The following is a 23,534-nucleotide window of genomic DNA, read 5'->3' as shown; positions in this document are numbered from 1 at the left end:
ACTTTTTTTTTTAATTTGCCGCTTAGGCAATAACGTTGACAATAACGTATATCTTCAACATACGTTGTCTATGACCAAAAATGTAAGTTGTTCAGTGGACTTTTAAAATTGGCTTTGCTTGAGAAAATAAAAATATACAGTTAATGTTTATTTTCTTTTGATTTAGTCGAGTTGGTTTTGCATCAAACACAATGTAATTTTTGGCAATCGAGATCTGGCAGCAACAGCGCATTTTGCCGCTTGGGCGGGCGCTTTGCTGACAGCTTACCTCGCACATTAAATCTGCCGCAGACCAGCAAACCACTGAGAACGCGCTATAATCCTGACGAGTCATAGCAACAGAGCGGAGGCGAGAAAGCTGTGGAGATTTCGCTTGCCCGGAAGCAACCACAACTGATGTAAATTTACAAAAAAATCATTTTACGTACTTATTCCTAACTCTTTAAGCTTTCAGTTACATTTCAAATGACAAGGGATCAACTTATAATCATGTTTATATGACTTATCCCGTGAACTTATTCTCTCAAATGGCCTGGGAATGTGGAGTATTCGCAGCTTAAATGGACGGAAAGCCACTCAAATGGCCTGGGAATGCGGAGCATTCACAGCCAAGAGCTTGTAACACTCCAAAGAGAAAGGAAAAATTGAAATCGCATCATATGACCCCTTTAATAAAAACGCTTTACTGGACGGGCATTAGGACCCAGGGGATGCCGCTGCTGCTACTGCACGCGCTAATGACTGTTGACTCTATAAAGGACGTGTCATTCTGTACATGCATTCTCAAATTAAATGTAGCGATCCAAAACATTGAATCTAATCATCATTCCGGAAACAGTTTGATTCAAGAATGACCTTACTGCTGACGTGATCTTATCGCTAGTACATCCTGAGCACATGTGAGTTATTTGTCTTATCGGGAAGGCATATCTGCATAATTTTTCATGTCGGGCCAATGCCGATATTTACATTTTAAGCCGTTATTCTGATAACACTCTGATAATAATGTGCATTTTTAATATTTTTAGTTTAATATATTTTTTAATATTATGTATAAATTTCATATAATATGTAATAATTGAAAACCTGAATGAATTAATAATAATTAATTCCCTTAAAATTAAGTAATCAAAGTCATTACAAGGTTATTTTACATTATTGTTATTTATTATAATTGTGCACACTATAAGCAGAATTGAGGGGGGATACCAGGGGATGGCATCCCCCTTTGTTGAAAAAAATTACAAAAAGCATCCCCTTGGTAAAACCACCATCCCCCCTTACCATCCCCTTTAGATTAATAATGTGTATTATGTAAAACTTATGCAAATTAAATGTTAAAATTCTCTACTTATAATAATTCACAAACTAAATAGCGGCGATTGGCCAATCAGAACTCGGTACTGTAACAAGCTGTTCACAAGTTTTCGACATTTTTCGCGCAAAATGGTTCAAGCGCAACTTTTGAAGTTCTTTAAAAAGAAGACAACAGAAAAGGTATGATTTTTCCTTGATTATAATTTAAAGACATTCCCCGACATTATGTTATTGTGTAACAAGCTGTTCATTTTTTTTCGACATTTTTCGCGCAAAATGGTTCAAGCGCAACTTTTGAAGTTCTTTAAAAAGAAGACAACAGAAAAGGTATGATTTTTCCTTGATTATAATTTAAAGACATTCCCCAACATTATGTTATTGTGCTGTATGTGTGACTGTGAGGGATTGAGAGACGATAGAAGAGCTGACATTATGGAGTCACCGACTTTGCAAAAACCAAACAAAACCACGTCTTGAGAGTCCAAAAGCATTCACTGCACGATGAAGCCTGTTAGAATACAGTTAGAATGCCCTTATAATTCAAGCAATGAAAGAAAAAAAAATACCCATGTATGAGTTTTTACGTTTTTATATTCATTGCACAAGCAATGTACTTTTCTGAATATCAGCACGTGCGCGAGCACAAATGTGCTATTAATTTTATACGTCAGTGCAAAGCAACACGGTGTTTCGTTCCTTGAATGAATCAGATTTTGAACGAATTGAGTGAGACAGTGATTCAACAGTCCATTCAGATGGACTCACTTGTTTAGTTTCTAATTGAATCAGCCGTTTTGAACGAATCGTTTGATTTGAATGATTCAATAAATCATTTATTAAAACATGGACTTGCTGCCACCTACTTGTCATCATTATTTATCCTAAACCAAGGTGCCAGCACTACCAGCACAAAAACAACCCCCCCCGAATTTTTTTTACAATTAGACCACTGACTATAAGATCTCTGTCTGCTTATTTGTTTGATCATGTAACTGTATATTTGTATTTGTGTTCATGTTATCTATCAACTTTTTGTAAAGCATCCTTGGGTTTTTGAAAGGCACTATATAAATAAAACATTATTATTATTATTATTATTACTATTGCATGATCAACTATAACCTTTAACTTTTGGCCATGACTGTTTCTTGTAGCAAACCACAGAAACTGTGCTTTGCATAACTCAGTGGTACTGACACTGTGATAAATGCTACCCACAACCCCCCTCTCCAACATGATCATAATCTACAGCTGCTACTAAAGAAAAACATGTCTCATAAATAGTGCAATAGTTTGAGAAAAAGAGGAAATGGAAGTGTGAAAGTATGTGTTTGTGCATCTTTACACAGAAATGGTCGGCTTTCTCAAGTGTTTTTTTTTTCCTTCAGCCAGACGTGACAACCGTCGTGAACTCTTGCTGTGTCAGGTACCAGCCTGTTGCTGGGCGATGGGCTTTGGCCATCACCATGGGAACCCTCTGAAGGCCACAGGGTGGGAGGGCTCTATAGCAATGCGTTTCTATTGCATCTTTCCATTTGAACTCTTTTGTGCACAACTGCCTGCACCTTCTTATTGAGTACTGATTATTCGATGACTCAGTGCGCTGCGTGCTGTGCTGATAGAAGCATGGAAGTGGGAGGATTGTGCATGTACTCTATCTGAAAAGAATCTTTTGTTGCTTTGTCATAGAAAAACAGCAGCGTTTTCCTCTATGACAGACATAATAGCATTTGTACGTAGTGTACAGTAGCTTAGGTGAGATAATTACCAAGTATTAAGGTCCTTTCTCATGACTCGCATCAGTGTTGCTCAGTGCATTAGACTCTATGGTGCGAAGCATGGCACCTTAACCATTGTAATGCACCATTCAAAGTACAAACTGTTTAACTTTGACCTTTTCAAGTGCAGCAAAAATTATGTTTTGCATTATATATACAGTGGCAGTTTAAGTTTGTGATTTCTCACTTGATTTAGTCTTTTTTTTCAGATTACAAGAAAAATTAATAAAACGTGAGGGAAAACATTTTTTACCCTTTTGAAGAAACTACCCTTAGCAGGTTTGTTTGTGTTATTGCCTCTCTCAGCTTGGTCAGACTGGACTTTTAGCTTGTTTTAAAGAGGTTTTGAGCACTTTTCAGTTAGTCAGGCTGGAAGACCAGCTGGTTGTCCAACTAAATAACAGTTAGACCAGGCAGGGAGACCAGCAAATCAGCAGGACAGGCCTGGAGAAGTCATGGAAATCCTAAATGTCATTGATTTAAGTATAAAAATAAATTGAATATATATATACATACATACATACATACATATATATATATTTTATAAGCCATTTTTATTGCATAGAAAGAGAGACAAATAAATCGCGTGTTAAGGCACTTATGTATGAAAGAGCTTTTAGTGATGGAGTTTCTAGAGGGGTGTGTGCAGAAGATCACGCTTTAAATTACAGGAGAGTACTCAGTTGTCAAACTAACTGCTTGATATGTCACAGTTTAATCTGTGGCTTTCCTGTGTAACACTTGCTGTTTCCTGTGAACTGCTTTGTAGGGGTTTTTCTTGGTTTCCCAAACACCTGCATTTGTCTGAGGCAACTGTGAACTTCTTGCATGACAAGTTCAGCCAATCCAAACACACCACTCCCCCCTCTGAAGAAGCTTCAGTTCACTTTGTCACACTTGAGGATGTAACCACATATTCAGTATGTAATAAGAATAAACCTGTCTGTTTGTTCAATCTGCATTTGTTGAGCACTAATCTGAATATTTGGGGGATGTGCCTACGGTGGTTATGGCCTTTTTCTCACTCTTTTTATGTGATAGCACATGACGGTGGAAAATATGAAAGATCTCTTGAAGATAATTTCTCTGCAACCACAAGCTGAGCTCTTTTTCAGTCTACCAGTCTGTATAGAGGTTGATCAGACCACTGTGGGGGGCGAACTGTAAAATGTCTCGGATTGCTTTGTACAAAAAGACGCATGTGTGTTGGAGTCATTTAAAAAGAACAGACAAAAGAAAACCTGGTACAGTGCATGGTTTTGTTCTTTCAGCTATCTGCAGCACACAATATAGGTATATAATTATAAAATGTAATATATATTCTGGTAAAAGTTGTCTCTAGTTGTGAAGGTCAGTATGGTCATAATCTTCTGTGATGTCCACAAAGGAACATTAGTATTTTGTGATCAGTGGGTCTTGATCAGATTTAGACTGGTTGGCTTTGCTGTTCTGCCTTTGACATTCATGAGTTCCTGTGCTCTCACTTTTCATTTTAATGAAGGATGAACAAAGCACTAGTGCTGGGCGGTATGACCAAAAATTTATATCACGGTATTTTTCAAAATTATACCGGTTTCACGGTACATGACGGTATTTTTTTTTCATGCATGACCGGGTGTTAACCATATTTTCTACTGATTGAGAGAGGAAATACTGCAGTATATTGACTTAGAATGCCCTATTTTACTGTCATGATGAGTGAATATTGTCAAAAAAATACCACACTAAATAGTGACTAAACACGACCCCTTTTAATACATGTTAACCAGGAGTCACTCTCATTTATAATCGCGGCATCGTCTGATAAAATCAACATGCATCTACACTAAAGAGCGGCTATGCGGTTGTTTTGGCTATATTACTTTTTTGTCTCATGCAGCGCACTGCCTGCGTCTGAGTAACAAACTAAAAAAAACAACAAACAAAAATGTGCATGTGATATTAACAGACGAACTACGCTCATATTTATAATTCTAAACAATCAGTAAGCGACAGGTGCTTGGAAACGCTGTTTTGTACTCAATTATTGAGGAGTCGCTGCGGTGCGGCCAACTGAATGCGCTGCTTCCCTGCCGCTAACAGACACCGAGAGAGGTGACACTAATCCGGTTTCATAACAAAAATAAACACCGGTATTCGGTATGAACCGGTATACCGCCCAGCACTACAAAGCACCTTAAATGATCACATCTGCTTTGAAGAGTGGGGGATGTGATCAGAGAAACCCACACCTGCACACACTGTGTGTGTGTGGCTCAGGTTTTGCTTAAATTATTGGGGATCGAATGCCCCCATAACGATAGTAAGACCTGAAATCAGCTACAAAACTGACAGGTTGTTTGTATGATGCTGTGTAGTTAAATATATATACAATTTGCAAGAGAATGTGTCATAATAAATTAAAAATAATAATAGCACAAAGATGGTGCTATGATTTTATTTGCGTCTGTCACTTGTTTTTCCTGTCTATGGATCTCTGTTTGGACAGGCACCCATATGTTGGGCTTAATTTCATCTACCAGCTTTCATTGTTTGTATGCTGCTCACTGTGTCCCATCTGTATTAGTCGACAGGGAATTATATTACAAATGAATTATACTGTGTCTGTTCTCTTTATTATGAGTGAATCTGTGTTTTGTCGCAAGGGCCAGTGCTACAGGGGTGACATTGTCATCAGACTATTCAGATGAGTCTACAAAAGGCCCTTCACACCTGCACCTACTCTGCATTTCACAGCCCTCTTCTGCTGTGCCTTCATTTGTTTGAATGGACCTTCACAGATGTGAGCACATCATTATTGTTCTCTGTGCTGCTTTAGATGGTGCTGTAAATTGTTTGTGGTGCCATGAGGTGCACCAGTATGTCTTATTGGACTGTTTCTGAATGCTAGAAAATTTATTTATGTAAGAAGGATGCATTGAACATGAAAATAAAAAGGCATAGTTCACTCAAAAACAAAAATTATTATTTATTCACCATGTTATTCCAAACCTTTATGACTTTCTTCTTTGGAGCACAAAAGAGGATTTTGAAAAACGTCTCAGTGTTCCAGACAGTGGAAGTCAGAGCTAATGTTGTTTTAGACTCCATTGACATTCATTCTATAGACAAAAACATTTGAAACATTCTTATTTGAATTCTTATTTAAAGGTTATTTGAATGGTAATTTAGTCAACCCACTTAAAATATGCTTTTGAAAATATGTAGTTTCGCTCAACCCTGTTTAATTGTACTTAACTGATACTGTTTTGTAGTACTTGGAGTACTTCCCATTTCATATGCTTGGTAAAAATATGAAATGGGAAGAAAAATTATACTTCAATGCGTTTGTGTTCTCTTGCAAAACTTTTCATGCTCTGTTGGCAAAGTATTGAGTTGCAAAGCAAAGGTTTTGTGAATGAACTCATGGGCTCCGTACTTTTCACTACACTAAGCACAATCATTGCTTGTAACTTTTGCCGGCAAATACAAGAGGAAAAAGGACAAATTGGTCTATAATTCATGGAGGCCCAGGCTTGATTATACTTTTTTTTATGTATGGATAGAAGCATCGGTAACACTTTCTATGAAGCCCATATTAATAACACATTATAAGGGTATTTTTAAGGCATTATAATGAATGCATAATGCACATTTATAATGGACTATATATCTTGACATTGTTTATTTAAGATCTGCACAGTATCTTACTACATCTTGTAAGTGGTTAGGTGTGGAGTGTTATTTGAGTGTTCCCTGTGAGGCTAATATTAAATTTGATGTGAGCTAGTTAATAATTTCAACTGGGAAAAAAAGCAATGTTTATATGTTAGGTTACATTTTAAGTAAAGTAGCATAAGAAAGATGGCAAGATATGAGACTTATAATACAAATAAGTATTAAAATATTATAAAACATTAAAACTGTTCTTATGAATATTCATAAGATGATATAACATATTATAAGGGTTTTTATAATGCATTGTGCATTCATTATAATGCCTTAAGAATACCCTTATAATGTATTATAAATATGGGCTTCATAGAAAGTGTTACCGAAACATCTTCCATCTTCTGTTTCCAAAAGCTTCCTCAATGCTGTTTAATATGTCTGGGATGGTTAATATAATTTGAATTAAGCACTTAGCTGTTTTCTATTGAGCTTTAAAAGTGCATTGGCTCTAGCGGTTTGCATATTTCTGTCCAAATTGCCCACTGGGTCATGTAGGTTTTGTGGTTTGCTCAGTGCTCTTTATATTGCCTAATGGGTTGCTATAAGGTTTGGTTGTTTGTAGAGTGCCATCCAAATTGATATTTTCACAACTGCTCTGGTGAAAACAAAAAAATTGATCCACTGGATGCTGCACAGTATCAGCCCGTCCTGCATGATTCAGTTGAGTAGTAGTTTTGTCACTCTTTTGAAGTGTATAACTACCTAGGCCAGAAACTAGCCTATTGTAATAACGATAATTATGGTGATATAATTTTCCTTGATAAAACGATAACAAGAGTTCGATAAATGTTGGATATAAAGTTTATGCGCCAAAAGCGGAAGGAAACAGCGCTGCTCATTTGAACCGCGCCTCTCAGAGCATTTATCCACTCGGCTCAGAGTTCAAACAGCAGCGCAGCGCGAGCATGGTATTGTGGCAGAAATGTGGGATATTCATATCGAATTGTATGATATTATTTATGCTGACATGTATTAAATGTATTAAAGGAGTAATGGATTATAATTTAACATAATTTAATATAATAACATTTATTTATTTAACACACCATACTTCTTATTTACAGTTCCTTGCATTTGTACATATGTACATATTTGTACATATGCTACTATGAAAGACCAATGGTTAATTTTAATAAAACTCAAACAGTCAGAATAATTAAATTTCACCGTCTAAAAATTTGGTTGTTAACATTTGTACAGATGTTACTGTTTTTGATAATGAACATAAATTTGCAACTGCATCCTAACTCAAGCTACTAACTTTAGGAGCAAAAATCTACCTTTTAACTTGAAATAAATAAAAATTTGAAATTTATCATGATAATTATCGATATTGACTGATGAAACATTTTATTGAGATAATTTTTTTGGCCATATTGCCCAGCCCTAATTAGAATAAAAAGGGTAATGTATGCTTGCAAAAATATTTTCCAGAATAAATAGCTACTTTTAAATGGCCTTCAATGAATAAAAACACATTTAGCCTGCAGAGCATGTAGTTACAGTATGCACTAGCAGAGGCTAACGGGCTTTGCTAAACTTTGACCCCTTTGCAAGTACTTATTGTGATTTTTATTGTAATATTTTCATGTAGCTTTCCTCTCTTTCTCTCTCTCGCCTCATCCACCTACTCCCTCTATCACTTCATCATACTGAGAGCCTCATCAGCACCTCTGCTTCCCTACACGATGTGCTCTTGGATGTGAGGGCAGCCTCTGTAAATTCACTCTGACCTCTTCTCATTGCATATTCCTCTACTGTAAGAGTATGTAACACTGTGCTGCTTTGCGCCCAGGCCACAGGCCGTATTGGAAGCTGCTCTCTTTTTGTGTAAGTGTCAACACCGCCATGAGCTGTATGCAGAGGGAGAATATTAAAACAGCTTCTTATGAATAGAAAGTCATAAAAGAGCCCCTGCTAAATTAATAATGGATGAATCACTTGGGGGGAGGCGAACATGAAGGGTATTCTGGTGTGCCAGTGTTTCAGCTGACCAGGTGTTCCAGTATCGCTCCGGTGTCATCCTGCATCATTATATAATCTATATACTATTAATCAATATTATTATGTATTTTAATATTATGTTAATAATGTATATAATGTTAATTGCTATTAATATATGATTTTATTCTATGTAATAAATTTTTATGAACTAAACAATATTAATATTTTATTTATGTATCAAAGAACAAATTTCAAGAATAAGAAGAATCTCATTGCTTTGTTTCTGTTTAATTGTGTAATACAGTACTGTTCAGAATGTCTTTTAATGGGTTTTTAAAGATGTTTTTAATGCTTGCCAAGGCACCGTGTGAAGAAGACAGTAAAAACAGTAATAAAAATGTGAAATATTTTTAAATATATTTTATTTTTTTAAAGAATTTGAACGTTTTCTTGTGATGCTAAAGCTGAATTTTCAGCAGCCATTTACTCCAGACGTGATCCTCCAGAAATCATTCTAATATGCTGATTTGGTGATCAAGAAACATTTGAAAACAGCTGCTTAGTATTTTTATGAAAACTGTGATAGAGTTTTTAAAAACAATTTTTTGATAAATAGATGAAAGTGTGATGAAAAGATTAAAATAACATAATTTAGTTAAAATATTTTTTTTGTGATAATGTAAAAGTCTGTCACTTTTGATCAATTTAATGCATCCTTGTTGAAAATTGTAATTTCTTCCAAAAAAATCGTACTTTTGAACGGTGGTTGTGTGTATACTTTATATAATACAGTATTTCTTATTGCACATCTGTAGTTTGAAATGTGTTGTGCAATAGCAATCCAACTGCTTTTAAACAAAGTTTTTTTTAACTTTCTGATTTCTTTTTCCTTCTTTTTACCAGTAGCAAAAAAGGTTAAAATTTAAATATTGTAAAGCTATGAGCTGACATTTCTTACTCACTTCTCCTTGCCACACCTGTGCTTTTACCATGTAAAATACCTTTTGAATTCCTCTGTGACATTGAATACACCTGACTAATTTCTCTTTTCTCTTCTGCTTGTTTCAAATGTACTTCCCCTTTAAGAATTTTTGCACCATGTATTTGTGTTATTGCATTAACTCCCAGTTTATTTTTGGTAATGCTTATTTAAGGCTAACGTGGCTGACTGCTCTCTTTTTTGTGTCTTTCTGAAGGACCCGCGCAGTAAGCACAAGTTCAAGGTCCACACGTACTCCAGCCCCACCTTCTGTGACCACTGCGGCTCTCTGCTGTATGGACTCATCCACCAGGGCATGAGATGTGACCGTGGGTATCTCTCACTTTCCTCGATTTCCACTCAGGCGCTCAATAACACATAATCAGCCAATTAGAATATTTGTTTGCTTTTGAAAAAAGTTTTTACATATTTTGATAGTTTCAAAGCTGAACCCAGCATGCAAGTTCTTTTTGTGGTATAGGCCTAGATGTGGTAGGGTTGGCTGGATATCAAAATGTAGGATTCGGTCTGATACCAGCCCCTAGTGCAGGTTCTTTAATTATTTTTTGTGTTTTTAGCATTTTAATTAAGATAAATAGATTTGCATTTTGTTACAGGAACATTAAATAAACTAATAAATAAAATGGATGTGAAATCTGTCATCTGTCAGAATAGGTGCAATTTAAATCGAGTGGGATCATAGAATTAACAGCTTAAACGTATGTACTGGAATATTAGAGTAAATAACAAAAACTTAATTATTTTGTTCAAATGGAAACAGATAAACTACAAAAGTTTGAGGTCAGTAAGATTTTTTAATTAAAGAAATTTGTACTTTTATTCAGCAAGGATGCATTAAATTGATCAAAAGTGACAAATGCTGTTTTGTTTTTTACTTTATTCATCATAGAATCCTGGAAAAAAAACTGTTTTCAGCATTGATAATAATGTTTCTTGAGCAAGTAATTCGGCATATTAGAATGATTTCTGAAGGATCACGTGACACTGAAAACTGGAGTAATAACTGCTGAAAATTCAGCTTTGCCATCACAGGAATAAATTACACTATAGAATATACACCAGTTTAAGAAGTCTCTTAAACTCACTAAGGCTGCATTTATATGATCAAAAAAACAGTAAAAACAATTTAAAAGAACAGTTTTCTATATAATGCACACCGATGAGCCATTACATTATGACCACCTATCTAATAATCTGTATGACCTCCTTTAGCCCACAAAACAGCGGCCATGCGAGGAGGTAATAATTCGACAAGGTGGCGATAGGTCTCTTGGGGTATGTGGAACCATAATGTCAACAGCAGGTCCTCCAGATCCGTACATTGCGGAGTGGTGGTGATGTTGCACAAATCCACTTTTCCAAGTCAAACCACAAATGTTTGATTAGGTGAATTTGGAACCACCTCGAACCACTCCTTGACAGTTCTGGCAGTGTGGCATGGCGCATTATCCCAACCCAGGCTCATTCGAAATACGTGCCTCTAAATACATTTCTGTAACACCATTATTACGTACCTTACTGCACGTTTCACGGCAGTTTCAAAGTGAACTGTCCAGTGAGTGGCACTAAAACATGGGTTCAATACGTGACCCTGGCACATTTTTTTACGTTGATATAGGCACATATTGCTGTGTTTTAGTTACGTTGCTTCAGGTACGTATTGCGGCGGTTCATAATTCAAATACCCGGTGAGTGTCGCTAAAAGTTAATGATCTATCGTGTTGGAAATAACCCCTACACCAAACCCAACCCTAAACCTACCCAATAGTGTAAACAAATGCAAAACTGATATAAAAATGCATTTATTTATGCAACCGTGCCATTTGAACTTCCTTATATGCAGGTTTGAACTGTTTTGTCGAAGCATAGTTTCACGGGATTCGTACCGGAGCTCTTCACCACTCAAGTGCAAGACCATACTCCAACGTGAGCTACCGAACAAACCTACTGATACTTTGTGTGAAAAGGAATAAAAGTTGTTGGAGTTTTACTGCCTCTAGTGTTTATTTCAACTGGAAACTGCAGCGGTTCGTATATAGAAGTACAATTTTTTCAGTTTTGCAGAAATGTATTTAGAGGCACGTATTTCGAATGAGCCTATGTTGCATTATCCTGTTGGTAACGGCCATCACCGGCAGGGAACACAGTTGCCATGAATGTGTGCACTTGGTCTGCAACAATGTTCAGATACCTGACAGCTGTCAGAAACTGTGCTATTGGGATAATGGGGCCTAAAGCGTCCCAAGAAAACATCACACACAGCATAACCAGCCTGTGTCCACCCAACAATACATCCAGGTGCCATAGCCTCTGTTGATAATCGGTGTATCCGTGCTCAGCCGTCGACGGGATGCACCAGGAATCTTGATTCATTAGACTAGGCCACTTTCTTCCAATCATCCATGGTGCAATCTCGATGATCTTGTGCCCAATTCATGTGTTGTTGGCAATGGTGTGCAGTTAGCAAGGGGACCCGCCTGGGTCGTCGGCTACACAGGCCAATACGCAGAAGGCTGTGGTGAACTGTGTTCTGTGATACATTGTCCTGGTCACCACTGTTGTAGCTGCTAGTGATTTGTCACACTGTGGCCCTCCAGTCTCCGCTCCCCTCTGGCATCAGTGAGCTGCAGACGACCACTTTTGATACGTACTCACTACAGCAGCACGTGAACAACCCACGAGGTGCACCGTTTCCAAGATCAGAGACCAGAGGCGCCGTGCCATCACAATTTGTCCTTGATCAAACTGCGATAAATCGTCAGCGTTTCCCATTCTGACACCGACCACTCTACTGACCGAAAGCTGGTCCTCAGGTGGTATATATACTGCTCTGTGAACTGCACCTGCCCATTTGGTTGCTCTTTGGTTACTCATTGCTCTAGGCTGGAGGTGGTCATTATTGTAATGGCTCACTGGTGTGTATTATATACAAAAAAACAGTTCTTTAAAATTGTTTTTACTGCGTTTTTGATCATATAAATGCGGGCTTAGTGAGGTTAAGAGACTTCTTTCAAAAACACTAAAAAAATCTTACCAACTCCAAACTTTTGAATGGTAGTGTAGGCAGCATTTCTTTTTTCCCAGTCTCATATGCTCTGCATCTATTGTAATACCCACATTGGCTATTATTATGGGAATGATGATCAATGATTAAGTTCTATAATAAATGCATTCAACTTTTTCATACTCAAATCATGCATTGATGCATATTGACACCCTTAACTTAACATTAGCGTTCACATTTTACGTCACACAGCTTGGACTGCCACATTGTACTGAATAGCTGCACTTTGTTTGAATTCAAAATGTGCAAAATGTGTGTTACTACCTTTACTTTTTTTTGATACCATTTGTACTGTATACCGTGCAACCCTAGTATAATGGTTGGGTGATCCGTGTGTGTTACGTATCCCAGCGAGGCGAATATCCTGAGAACATAACCAGGCTGTATGAAGTCCCGCTCACAAAGCACCTGACTGAAAAGAGCTTTTCCATCTCACGGTAGCCAGCCTCTTATCCAGTGTCCAATACATAAAACATTCAAAATGCTTCACTCACTTAGCAGCTGTCCAAGCCTCCGGGGCACAGATATTCACTGCCACATACCTGATTGTTGGCTAACAAATATTCATTGATATAACAGCATATTTTCCAGCAGCTCTTTACTCTTATTAATGTATGACAGGCAGGTAGGCAAGTGAGCAGACAGGTGGTGTAAAGATGAGGTGCTCAGCATCTTCACCTGAAACCTGACACAAAGTTGTTATGGTTGCAGACAGGGAGAGCTATAATTGCCTCTGTTTAGTTTCCAATGCATGCACCGTCTTCTCCGGGGCCCTCTACACTGTTTACACTCCAGCTATGGCTTGTGCTCTGTAACACTTCTGACTGAACTGTGGGGAAGTGCTGCAGTGCATGAGGGAGTACAGTGTGTGAGTGTGTTCTTGTGTGTTTGCTTATTTCACAGTCGTTTTCAGAAGTAGCCTGAATGCCAGAGTGCCTGTTTGGCTATTTGATATGTAAACTTATGTTGAGTCCGGCTGCTTCTTTTTGGCCTGTGGCCTCCAATGCAACAAAAGCATCATTACTGTGATTAGCATCTTCGCTACTGCTTTGTTCTTCAACCCCTACTGACCCTGCTGTAAAGATCAGTTTAGAGTAGTCAACCAGCCTATTTATTTCTGATGGAGCTGGATGGCTTCGCTTGATAAGAAGTTTACCAGCATCCAAAACACACATGCTGGTGATGTTTTTAGCAGGGGAGTACTACCTGAGGACTAGTTTGTTAGTTTCTTGGTCAGATCATACAACCTTCAGAAAATACTGTTCCTTTCTTTCAAAGTCTAGTGACTTTAGTGTCTAGTCCTTGTCTACTGCATACATAGGCAGGTATCTTTTAGGACGGCAACTGAAATATATACAATGTGCAATATGGTCTCAAAAAAGAAATTCCAGAATTTGTCACTTGGCTGACACCTTTTTAAAAAAAAATACTTATATGTACCATTTATCACTTATTATGTACATTTAAGGTACTGATATTCACTTTTAGGCATAAATAAGGTACAAAAAAGTTTCACCAAGGCTGTATTTGACAAAAAATACAGTAAAAATAGTAACATTGTGAAATGTTTTCTATTTTAACATATTTTAATATTTATTAATGTGATGGCAATTTTAACAATGATTATACCAGTCTTCAGTGTCACATTATCCTTTAGAAGTCATTGTAATTCTCTGATTTGGTGCTCAATGACTTTATTTATTATCAGCATGGAAATCGATTGTTCTGCTTAATAGTTTTGTTCAAACCCTGATAAAATTGAAATTTGGGTAAAACTTTATTTTGATAGTCCACTTTAGACATTCTATTAACAGTAAGTAACTTTGCAACTACATGTCAACTAGCAGTTAGTAGAGTATTAGTAGACTGTCTGCTTAATATCTTCTAACACTTTCTTTGTCAACTTATTCTACTAACCCTAAACCTACCCTAACAGTCTACTCTGAGAGTTAGTAGACATGTAGTTGCAAATTAATGAAAAGTAGTTGACATGTAGTTGATATGTAGTTACAAAGTTACTTATAGTTAATAGAATGTCTAAAGTGGACTATCGAAATAAAGTGTAACCGAAATTTGTTGTGGCATACATTTCTATTCTGTCACTTTTGATCAATTTAATGCATCTTTCCTGGATAAAATTAAGTGTATATATATAAAAAGTAGCTCTAATTTTGCTTTCAGGAATTGCCTTTACTCGCAAAGTATATATTTGATGCAGTCTACATGTTGGTAGGAGACTTATGAATCATTGCTGAGTTGCCATTCATAGTTACAGAATTGGCTCAACAGGTCTTTGGTAGAAGGAAAGCACTTTCCCTTTCCGTCTGGCCTTTAAAAGGTCACATTTATGTATATATATTCATGTCTTATCTTTTATACAATGTGCATCTGTAAGTTGGGGTTGTGGTGTAACATCTCTCCCTCTTTCTGTCTCCCTCCATCCAGACTGCATGATGAACATCCATAAGCGCTGTGTGGCCAACGTGCCGAGTCTGTGTGGGACTGACCATACTGAGAGGAGGGGCCGCATCCAAATCACCGCAGAGATCAAGAACAATGTGCTCACCGTCAGCAGTGAGTCACCGCTGCCCACTCACACACATCACTGCTGCACACATGTGCATGGAAGCAAACACTCACTCACGGCTTCCTAAATAGTGCACCATTCGCTGGTGGATCCTGGACCTCTTGTTACCACACACATGCCTTCGTTTGACCCTTGAAGAACAGCCAAAAATGCACTTTATACGGCAGGTCTTGTATGATTACATTCAGTTGAGGCATGAAGTGTGCTTCTCCGAAGACTTGTGCGAATTTCCTAGTGTCTTGATTCCTCCTAGTGGTGAATCCAAAGCAACACCAGGTAGCAAGATATGTTTAGACTTTTGAACAGGTGCTGATCTTATTGGAAATATCCAGCTGCATTTAAGTCTGTGTAAAGGCAATTCAGAGAATTTTTTCTAAACGCATTATAAATGTTAGAAATGTATTGCTGAAACACTTTACAAAGACTGTGAACTATGTAGTACTGAATTAGTTAGACCGTTAAATAGTTTTTCACCATTTTTGTGTTCAGGATTTTGTGGGTGGGCCTGAAATCATGTCTCGATGAGGCACTGGAGTCACTGATCATGGCCCCTCCCCTAACACTATAAGAGGTGTGTTTGACTTGAAGCAGTGCTGTGCAGAACGATCGCTGTTATGACATTAAAGTACCGTGAAAGCTCTAAAATGCAGACGCTCCTTATGCTTTCGAATTGCTCTCGCGGTACTTTGATGTTATAAACCAATCGGTCTGCGCAGTGCTACCAAAGCCACTAGAAGGCAAGCCTGCAACCTTTTTTATAAGAGAAGTCACTGACTTTTTGCGACAGGTGGGATTCAGCTTATGGCATTTCTCATTCATTCCTATGGTATCCGTAAACGGCGATTGAGTGTCGCACAACTCTGACTGAAATTCAATGACGTCGAGGCTGTAATGTGATTGGTTATTAAGGCACACGTGATCCCAGTTGACCATTACGCTTTCTCCAATGGTAAGTAATACAGACCCTCTCATCTCCCAATAGTAAGACAATCTCTGGTGCTACTTCAAGTCGAGCACACCTAATAACTAAAGCGCATTAGCATCAGTGGTTCGCCCGCTCAATCGCAGGTTACTGTCATTACCTTTAGTCACTATAGTCTACAGTTTGCTAGCTAGCTTTGTCTTTGTCACGTAAATGCATAATACCTGGTTGCGATAATTTACAAAACAGCTGGTCTCCTTATTTAAATTAAACTGCTAGAGGGCGCATCCATTCAGGTTGTAGCGGTATTTCACAGATGAGAGACAGCAGCTTTCTCGCGAGTGGGTGTGGTTTCAGGGCTGAGATTGGACATGCCCCCAGCATGTGAGAGCAGAAAACTGCTTGTTTTTCAAGATTTTGATACTTATTTTATTTACTTGGTGGATTTTTTTATCATTCAAATTTGGCTGGGTGGTTAATTACATATTTTTCTGTGGTGTGACAAACACATGTGATATTGCTGTACGCGAACTTTTAAGAAAAAGTTTGTGTCATTTTAGATTAGCATTACAGGCTCATGTGTCTAAACACAAGCGCTGACTGTTAGGCAACGGCTCTGGAGCATAATCCCAAAAAATTTTTGCCATAGTAATATAAGCACAAACAGGTTATTGAAATTAAACTTTCAAATTGTGTATTGTCTGTCAGATTTTCGCTACACAATTATCGTGGCCAAAAGACTTCACAATAACGATATTATTGCAATGTCTGTAGATTTTTATTTATTTTTATTTTTTTGCTATTGATATGAGTGTAGCGAGGCAGAGAGAGATTGTAAGAGAAAGTTTGTAACCATAAATGTACAAAAGCAAAAGCATAAAAAAGAATTAACTGTTGATCGGCACGTCCTGCAGACAGAGGTGTCTTTTTTACAGAATCCAAAAAACTCCCACGCTGGCGAGTTTGCTTTTCATGGATGCAGGTAGAGTGTCTTGCTTACGTCTGTCATCAACATGATTTTGTTTTAGGACAGGTGAAAACCGGCGTTACGGTGCAGTACCCTACCTACTATGTTGGAGTATCCACAAGTTACTGGTGCTCTATTTACAAAATTATTGAATAACGTAGTAGTAACATAATATCAATATTAAATTTTTTAAGTATTATGGTTATCGCCAATACTGGTGTATTGCGACACCCCTTGTTGTCAATATTAAGTATTATTTGTAAAAAAAAAACTCAATGTAAAAGAACTGTTTCCCGTAGGGGGCAGCAGTGAGAAAATGAGACCAAGAACAACAAAATAACCCTGATGTCTAAAATGCAACATGTGACAGTGAAGAAGTGAAATGCATTCCAGCTCACTGTGAAATCCTATAGGATCATTCTTGTAAACTTGTATTACGTTACACGTGTCCATGGCAACACAAGAAAGCACACTTAGTCTTCCTGTCTCTCCTTGGCATCAGTACAAACATGCCTCCAAAACAAAAACACAAGCACACTGAGGAAACTGTCTTCAGTTGCAGCCAGTAAATCAGAAATATGGTGATGCTTTCAGTGTCCAGCAGAGAGCGTTATTCTCATTCTCTTAGCACAAACCGACTGAGAAAAGACTCCTCTGTGCTCGCTCACCCAACGATAGTTCACCCGATACAGTTCCAAAAATGAATGCTATTTTTCCATTGGAAAACAGAAGTTGAATTTGTTTTGAAGAGTCTTCATTCATCTGTTTCCATACAGCAACAATTCATAGTTCATTATTCACTTTATCAAACATTAATGTAGCTCTCAAATCATTCAAAAACCAGTGGAACTTGATGTTATTGACGCCTGACAGCCTGCAACATGTTTGATTTGAGAGCTGCATGATGATTTGTGTAAACTTTACATTTTAGTCTGTTCATCACACAGAGCTACTGTATGATTTCAGAAGACTTGAATTATGTTTCATTTGTAAATCGCTTTGGATAAAAGCGTCTGCTAAATGACTAAATGTAAATGTAAATGTTTTATAATGCAGTTATAGCACTTTTTGGAAAATGTTGTGTGAAGATTCTTCAATATTATCTATTTGTGTTCCAAATTAGAAAAAAAAAATGGTTTGGAACGACATGGTAGATGATGAAAGAATTGTCATTTTTGTGTTATCTATCCCTTTATCTTGACCCTTTGTAAACCCTCCACTCTGATTATTTTATATGATAATAGCTTTTCAAACAGTTTATTAAATTAATCCATGATGAATTTCCACTTACTTGTTATTACAGTATATCTATGATATAAAACTATTATATCTATGAGGAATTTGCACTTGGTTCTAATTTCCACTTCCACTTAGTCATACTTTCAAAGCAGAAGATGAGCTCAATTAAATGAGATTTCTTGAAGACAAACCAAAAGAATGTCAGAGTGCAGTTCAAAGGATTGTTCAGCCAAAAATGAAAATTCTGTCATCATTTACTCATCCACATGTTGTTCCAAACCTGTATAAACACTTTTTTTTCTGGACAGAACACAAAAGGAGATATTTTGTAAAATGTTTTTGTTCATACATTGAAAGTCAACTTTCCAAAACACTGAACCCCATTGACTTTCATTATGTGGACTAATAAACACTGAGACATTCTTCTAAATATCTTGTTTTGTGTTTCACAGAAGAAAGAAAGTCATACTGTTTTGAAACGAGATACAGAATTATAATTATTGGGTGAACTATCCCTTTAATGCTTTCTGGAGGGCAGGTGGCCTGAATCTGTGCAGCAGCGGGTGTGTATATATGTGACATTAGCCTCAGCACACTGCTCTATATTCAGCCATGCGTCCCTCTTTTCAAGCTCAATCCAGGGCCATTTCTCCCCACGAGCCTCAGCTCCCATTTTCCCTTAGAATTGACTAACAGCCTTTAGCCCGCTAGCGGCTAATGAGCTGAGCTGCACCATGTAAAGAACCGAGGCGCAGACAGCCCTGAGCGCAAAAGACATTTTTAATCCATCACGCTGTCCTTTATAATTTAATGTCACGCGACGGTGCCGCAGATCTGCTGAGCGTACAGTAAGATGAATGAGGCCACTTCCTCTCGCGCATTTCTAAGGCCTGTCACTTAAAGCTAATGAATTGACCAATACCTGGATGGAAATGGGGTGGGCGCTCTGCCTTTAAAAGGTCCTTTCCACCTCATCTTTCTCACACTCGCACTCGATTTGACCACTGGAGCACTTGCAGATTGATAAATAATAGTGAGGCAAACTGGGTGACCAAGTTTAGTGTGTTGTCAGTGCTTGTTATGCGGCTTCATTTTGTGAATGAAGACTTAAAGCTTGCCCTTAGATCAGCTTAAAGGAATAGTTCACCCGAAGGTTCTTTCTTCCGTTGAACACAAAAAGACGATATTTTGAAGAATGTTGAAACCAAACAGTTGCCGGTAGCCATTGACTTCTATAGAATTTTTTCTATACCATGGAAGTCGATGGCTACCGGCGTTTTTAAGAGTGTTTGTTTACAAACATTAAAAATATCCTTTTTTGTTCAGTACAGGTTTGGAACAACTTGAGGTGGAGTAAATGATGAGTGAACTATCCCTTTAATGGATCCAGTCAGTTCTGGATCTCTTCAGAGCGCCAATAACGCTCAGAAGACAATTTGCTATTGAGTTGCCGTTCTGTTTTCCACCTAGAGGGAGCAGTGCTGCTTAATTATTTGCTACAACATAAAATTATATTCTTACAGCCTTTTACACCTTAGTCTTTTAGATTGATCAACTGTGTTATACGCTACTATGTAAATGAGATCAGTATTTTTTAATCAACATAATGAGCTTCCCACATCTCTGAGCCACAAAACTGAGTGTATCTTGTAGGTCAAAGCTTTTGATATCTTCATGCAAATATTCTTATATGGTCAGTGATCCCGCTTTCTTAATTGCTGCATGTGGAGGGCTTTCAGAACGAACATGTTGTGCATAACATTTATTAGCTGGTGAAATAAACCCTGCTCCGTGAGCACGACGGTTCACGCAGGAGCTGTCTCTCTCTTCCTGTCTTCGTGCTGCAGTACACCGCTGTCTTAATGAACAGCTAAGCATACCTTCACACACCACTCATTATGGAAATTACACTAGCCACAAATCTCAAGGCCACAGCAGTCTCCTGCATTAATTGTTGTCCTGGTCAAGTGCTGAGGTCAACCCCAATTACTGGGATAGTGTGTGTGCATTCGTAGCCCCACACGGCCATGAGGGCTCATGAGATGCAAGTATAAATGACTGACAGCTATTCACTCACATCTGATTTCACACCCCCTCATATGATTGTAAAGTGCTTTGGGTGTACAGCAATACACAATAAAGCGCTATATAAATGCCTCATTCATTCATTCATTCATTCATCTAGGGTCCCTAGTTATTGCTTTTGAGAGGTAAAGATTTTATCAGATAATTGGCATCCTACGCTGAACTTTTTTTTATTCAGTATCTTTTTATTTTCTAGTAAAACTATTTAGATGTCCTAAAAATATGATTAAATTTACTTGAGAATTGTATTGATATTTATTATAATATTTATATTTATATTTAAGTTTTCTAAATAGAAATATATATTTTAGAATGTAATATTTATATAAATTGTATAAAATATAATTGTATAAAGTGTTTTTGTTTTTATTTTATGTAACTTTGATTCATTGCAGTCACTCATATCTTTTGAATCAGTTCAAAGATTCATTCACTGGTTAGTTTAGTTATTCTTTTTGCAGGATTCATCAATCATCGGGAGATGGTGACAACTGACCAAGTTCTTTATGTGGGTTATGAGTGAATCATTGACTCATTTTGTCAGTTCACTAACGTGGAGTTGTTTAAGACTGAATCAAGTCTTAATATATCACTACTGCTGCATGTATTTGATTACAGTAAAATAAAAATAGTGATATTGTGAAATATTCTTACAATTTAAAGTAACTGTTTTCTGTATTAATTTTTAAAGTGCATGTCACTTTTGTCCAATTTAATGCGTCCTTGCTAAAAGTATTAATTTCTTTAAAAAAAAAAAAACTTTTGAATGGTAGCGTATCTTCCATTTTGTCTGCTCCAGATCTGCTCAACATGACTTTTATCAAGCTGTAGACAAAAAGTCAACAACAGTAGAGTAAATTATGAGTTTCAGTAACATCCTTTCATCATTTTAATTGTGAGATTGACTCACATATCGACTTGAATGAACATCTCATTCAACATATCCATGTTCTTGAATCAGTAGGTCCAACAAATGAAATGCTTATTTAACTTACACTTCAACAGTATTGGAAGGCAGGAAAATAACTTGTATGCATTGTAAATAATGAGTTGTTTTTTTATGCTGGACTCTAAAAACATAAACTGTGCTTAACTGTGACATTCATTGATCAAAACTCCAACAAAAAGTTGATACGCGCTGTAGTATGTTTTTATTTAATGTAAAGATTCACTTGGCATTGACTGCACACTATAAAGAGTGAAAGTAGGGAAATCTTGGTCCTTATGTGTCTGATTTATTCTGTATTTCTATGTTACAGTTAAAGAGGCGAAGAACCTGGTGCCCATGGACCCCAATGGCCTCTCTGACCCCTACGTCAAACTAAAACTCATCCCTGACCCCATGAGCAAGAGCAAACAAAAGACCAAGACCATCAAGTGCTGCCTGAATCCCACGTGGAACGAGACCTTCACATTGTATGGAAGCTTTCACTCTGTTTCCGACCATAGACATCAGTAGCACAGCCAAAAGATCAGTCATTTGTTTGAATGAGAAATGCAAAATCAAATGTTGAGTTTGATTTCTTGGTCTCTGTCCTCCTCCCTCCTGCGCTTTGTGTCTTACAGTAATCTGAAGGAGTCTGACAAGGACCGCAGGCTGTCTGTGGAGATCTGGGACTGGGACTTGACCAGCCGGAACGACTTTATGGGCTCTCTGTCTTTCGGCATCTCGGAGCTTCAGAAGCAAGGGGTGGACGGATGGTGAGGAGACCTGCTGACACACACATACAGTATATACATCAGTGGAAATGAGCAAGTTCCCACGGTCAAATAGATTGTGTACACACTAATATTAAAAGGTTTGTCAACTAAACCGCATTGCATATCACAGGAATTCGCAGACATGCAGCAGTCTATACACGTCTAACTGGTTCAGTCGTCCCTGGATTTGAAGACTCTTGCTCTTTCAGAAGTCCTCAGCCTGTCTTTTCTCCCTCCTCAGTAGTGCTCTTCATCGAAGAGCTCTCCACTCCTGTTTTCTGCTCACACACAGTCCCATCCCTTCTCGAACACCTCTAAACGCATCTCTTGTCAGCTAGGATCTGTGTATTTTTGCATCGGCATGAGCATGCTGTGAATGCTTAAACGTGCAGGTAATTTGACAGAACTGAGTTAAGTGAGAAAGGTCAGATCCACTTTCACAGGAAGTCTTTGCTCTCTCCATCATGTTCTCTCTCTGTCAGTTGTTAGATCTTTTTTTCTTTTGGTCTATTTTGTCTAGTCAGTACAAGTATCTAGAGACTGAAGTGTCAAGTAGTTCTTTCCCACCTAACAGATAATTCCCACAGTCGGGAGATCGCTTTATGAAAAGGTTGTGTAAACGTTAAAGGGATAGTTCACCCAAAAATGAAAATTTGATGTTTATCTGCTTACCCCCAGGGCATCCAAGATGTAGGTGACTTTGTTTCTTACTATCATAGATATGTATAGATGCCCTATTCGACCGCTCCAGATACGTTGACGCGTCCTCCATTTTGGAACATACCGCGGCCCATAGGAACAGTCACTAATGAGGCATCTACTTATATATATATATATATATATATATATACTATGCCAGAGCACGTACACGCGTCAAGCGCCGGATGTTGTGACTCGGTAACTCTGGTGTAATTTGAACGGGAGCGGGCGGTCTAACAATATCCCGTTCCCGACGTCCATTTAGAACAGCATATCTGTGCTTTATTCTTATTGACCACCAGTACAGCCTGCACTCGGACTGTTATTCATGCGCTGCACACATGCTTTCTGTGCCACGCGTTTTATTTGCATGGTCTGTGCGCAGCATGTGCATAACGATGCTCAGAGCAGGCTGTACCGGTGGTAAATATACGGCCCTCAGACAGAACAGGCAGGTTGTCGATGAGTGACAGAGCAGAATAAGGATGGAGCAAAGTGTGGATGCGCTGTCCTTGAAGGA

General features: G+C 37.8%; 1 protein-coding gene across 1 annotated transcript in view; it reads left to right on the top strand.

Annotated features, from left to right (window-relative positions):
• LOC107752983 (protein kinase C beta type-like) overlaps positions 1 to 23,534 on the top strand; it is a 129,279-nt gene that overhangs the window by 52,256 nt on the left and 53,489 nt on the right. The window contains exons 4-7 of the mRNA XM_016569064.1: positions 9,947 to 10,058; positions 15,260 to 15,388; positions 21,874 to 22,030; positions 22,181 to 22,315. Of these exons, the coding sequence (XP_016424550.1) occupies positions 9,947 to 10,058; positions 15,260 to 15,388; positions 21,874 to 22,030; positions 22,181 to 22,315 (533 nt within the window). The remainder of the gene's footprint in view (positions 1 to 9,946; positions 10,059 to 15,259; positions 15,389 to 21,873; positions 22,031 to 22,180; positions 22,316 to 23,534) is intronic.

This window comes from Sinocyclocheilus rhinocerous, unplaced genomic scaffold (assembly GCF_001515625.1).
Source record: "Sinocyclocheilus rhinocerous isolate Xijiao unplaced genomic scaffold, SAMN03320098_v1.1 scaffold191, whole genome shotgun sequence".
Classification (NCBI taxonomy): domain Eukaryota; kingdom Metazoa; phylum Chordata; class Actinopteri; order Cypriniformes; family Cyprinidae; genus Sinocyclocheilus; species Sinocyclocheilus rhinocerous.
Note: the sequence above shows the minus strand (reverse complement) of the source record. Positions and strands in the feature narration are given on the sequence as shown.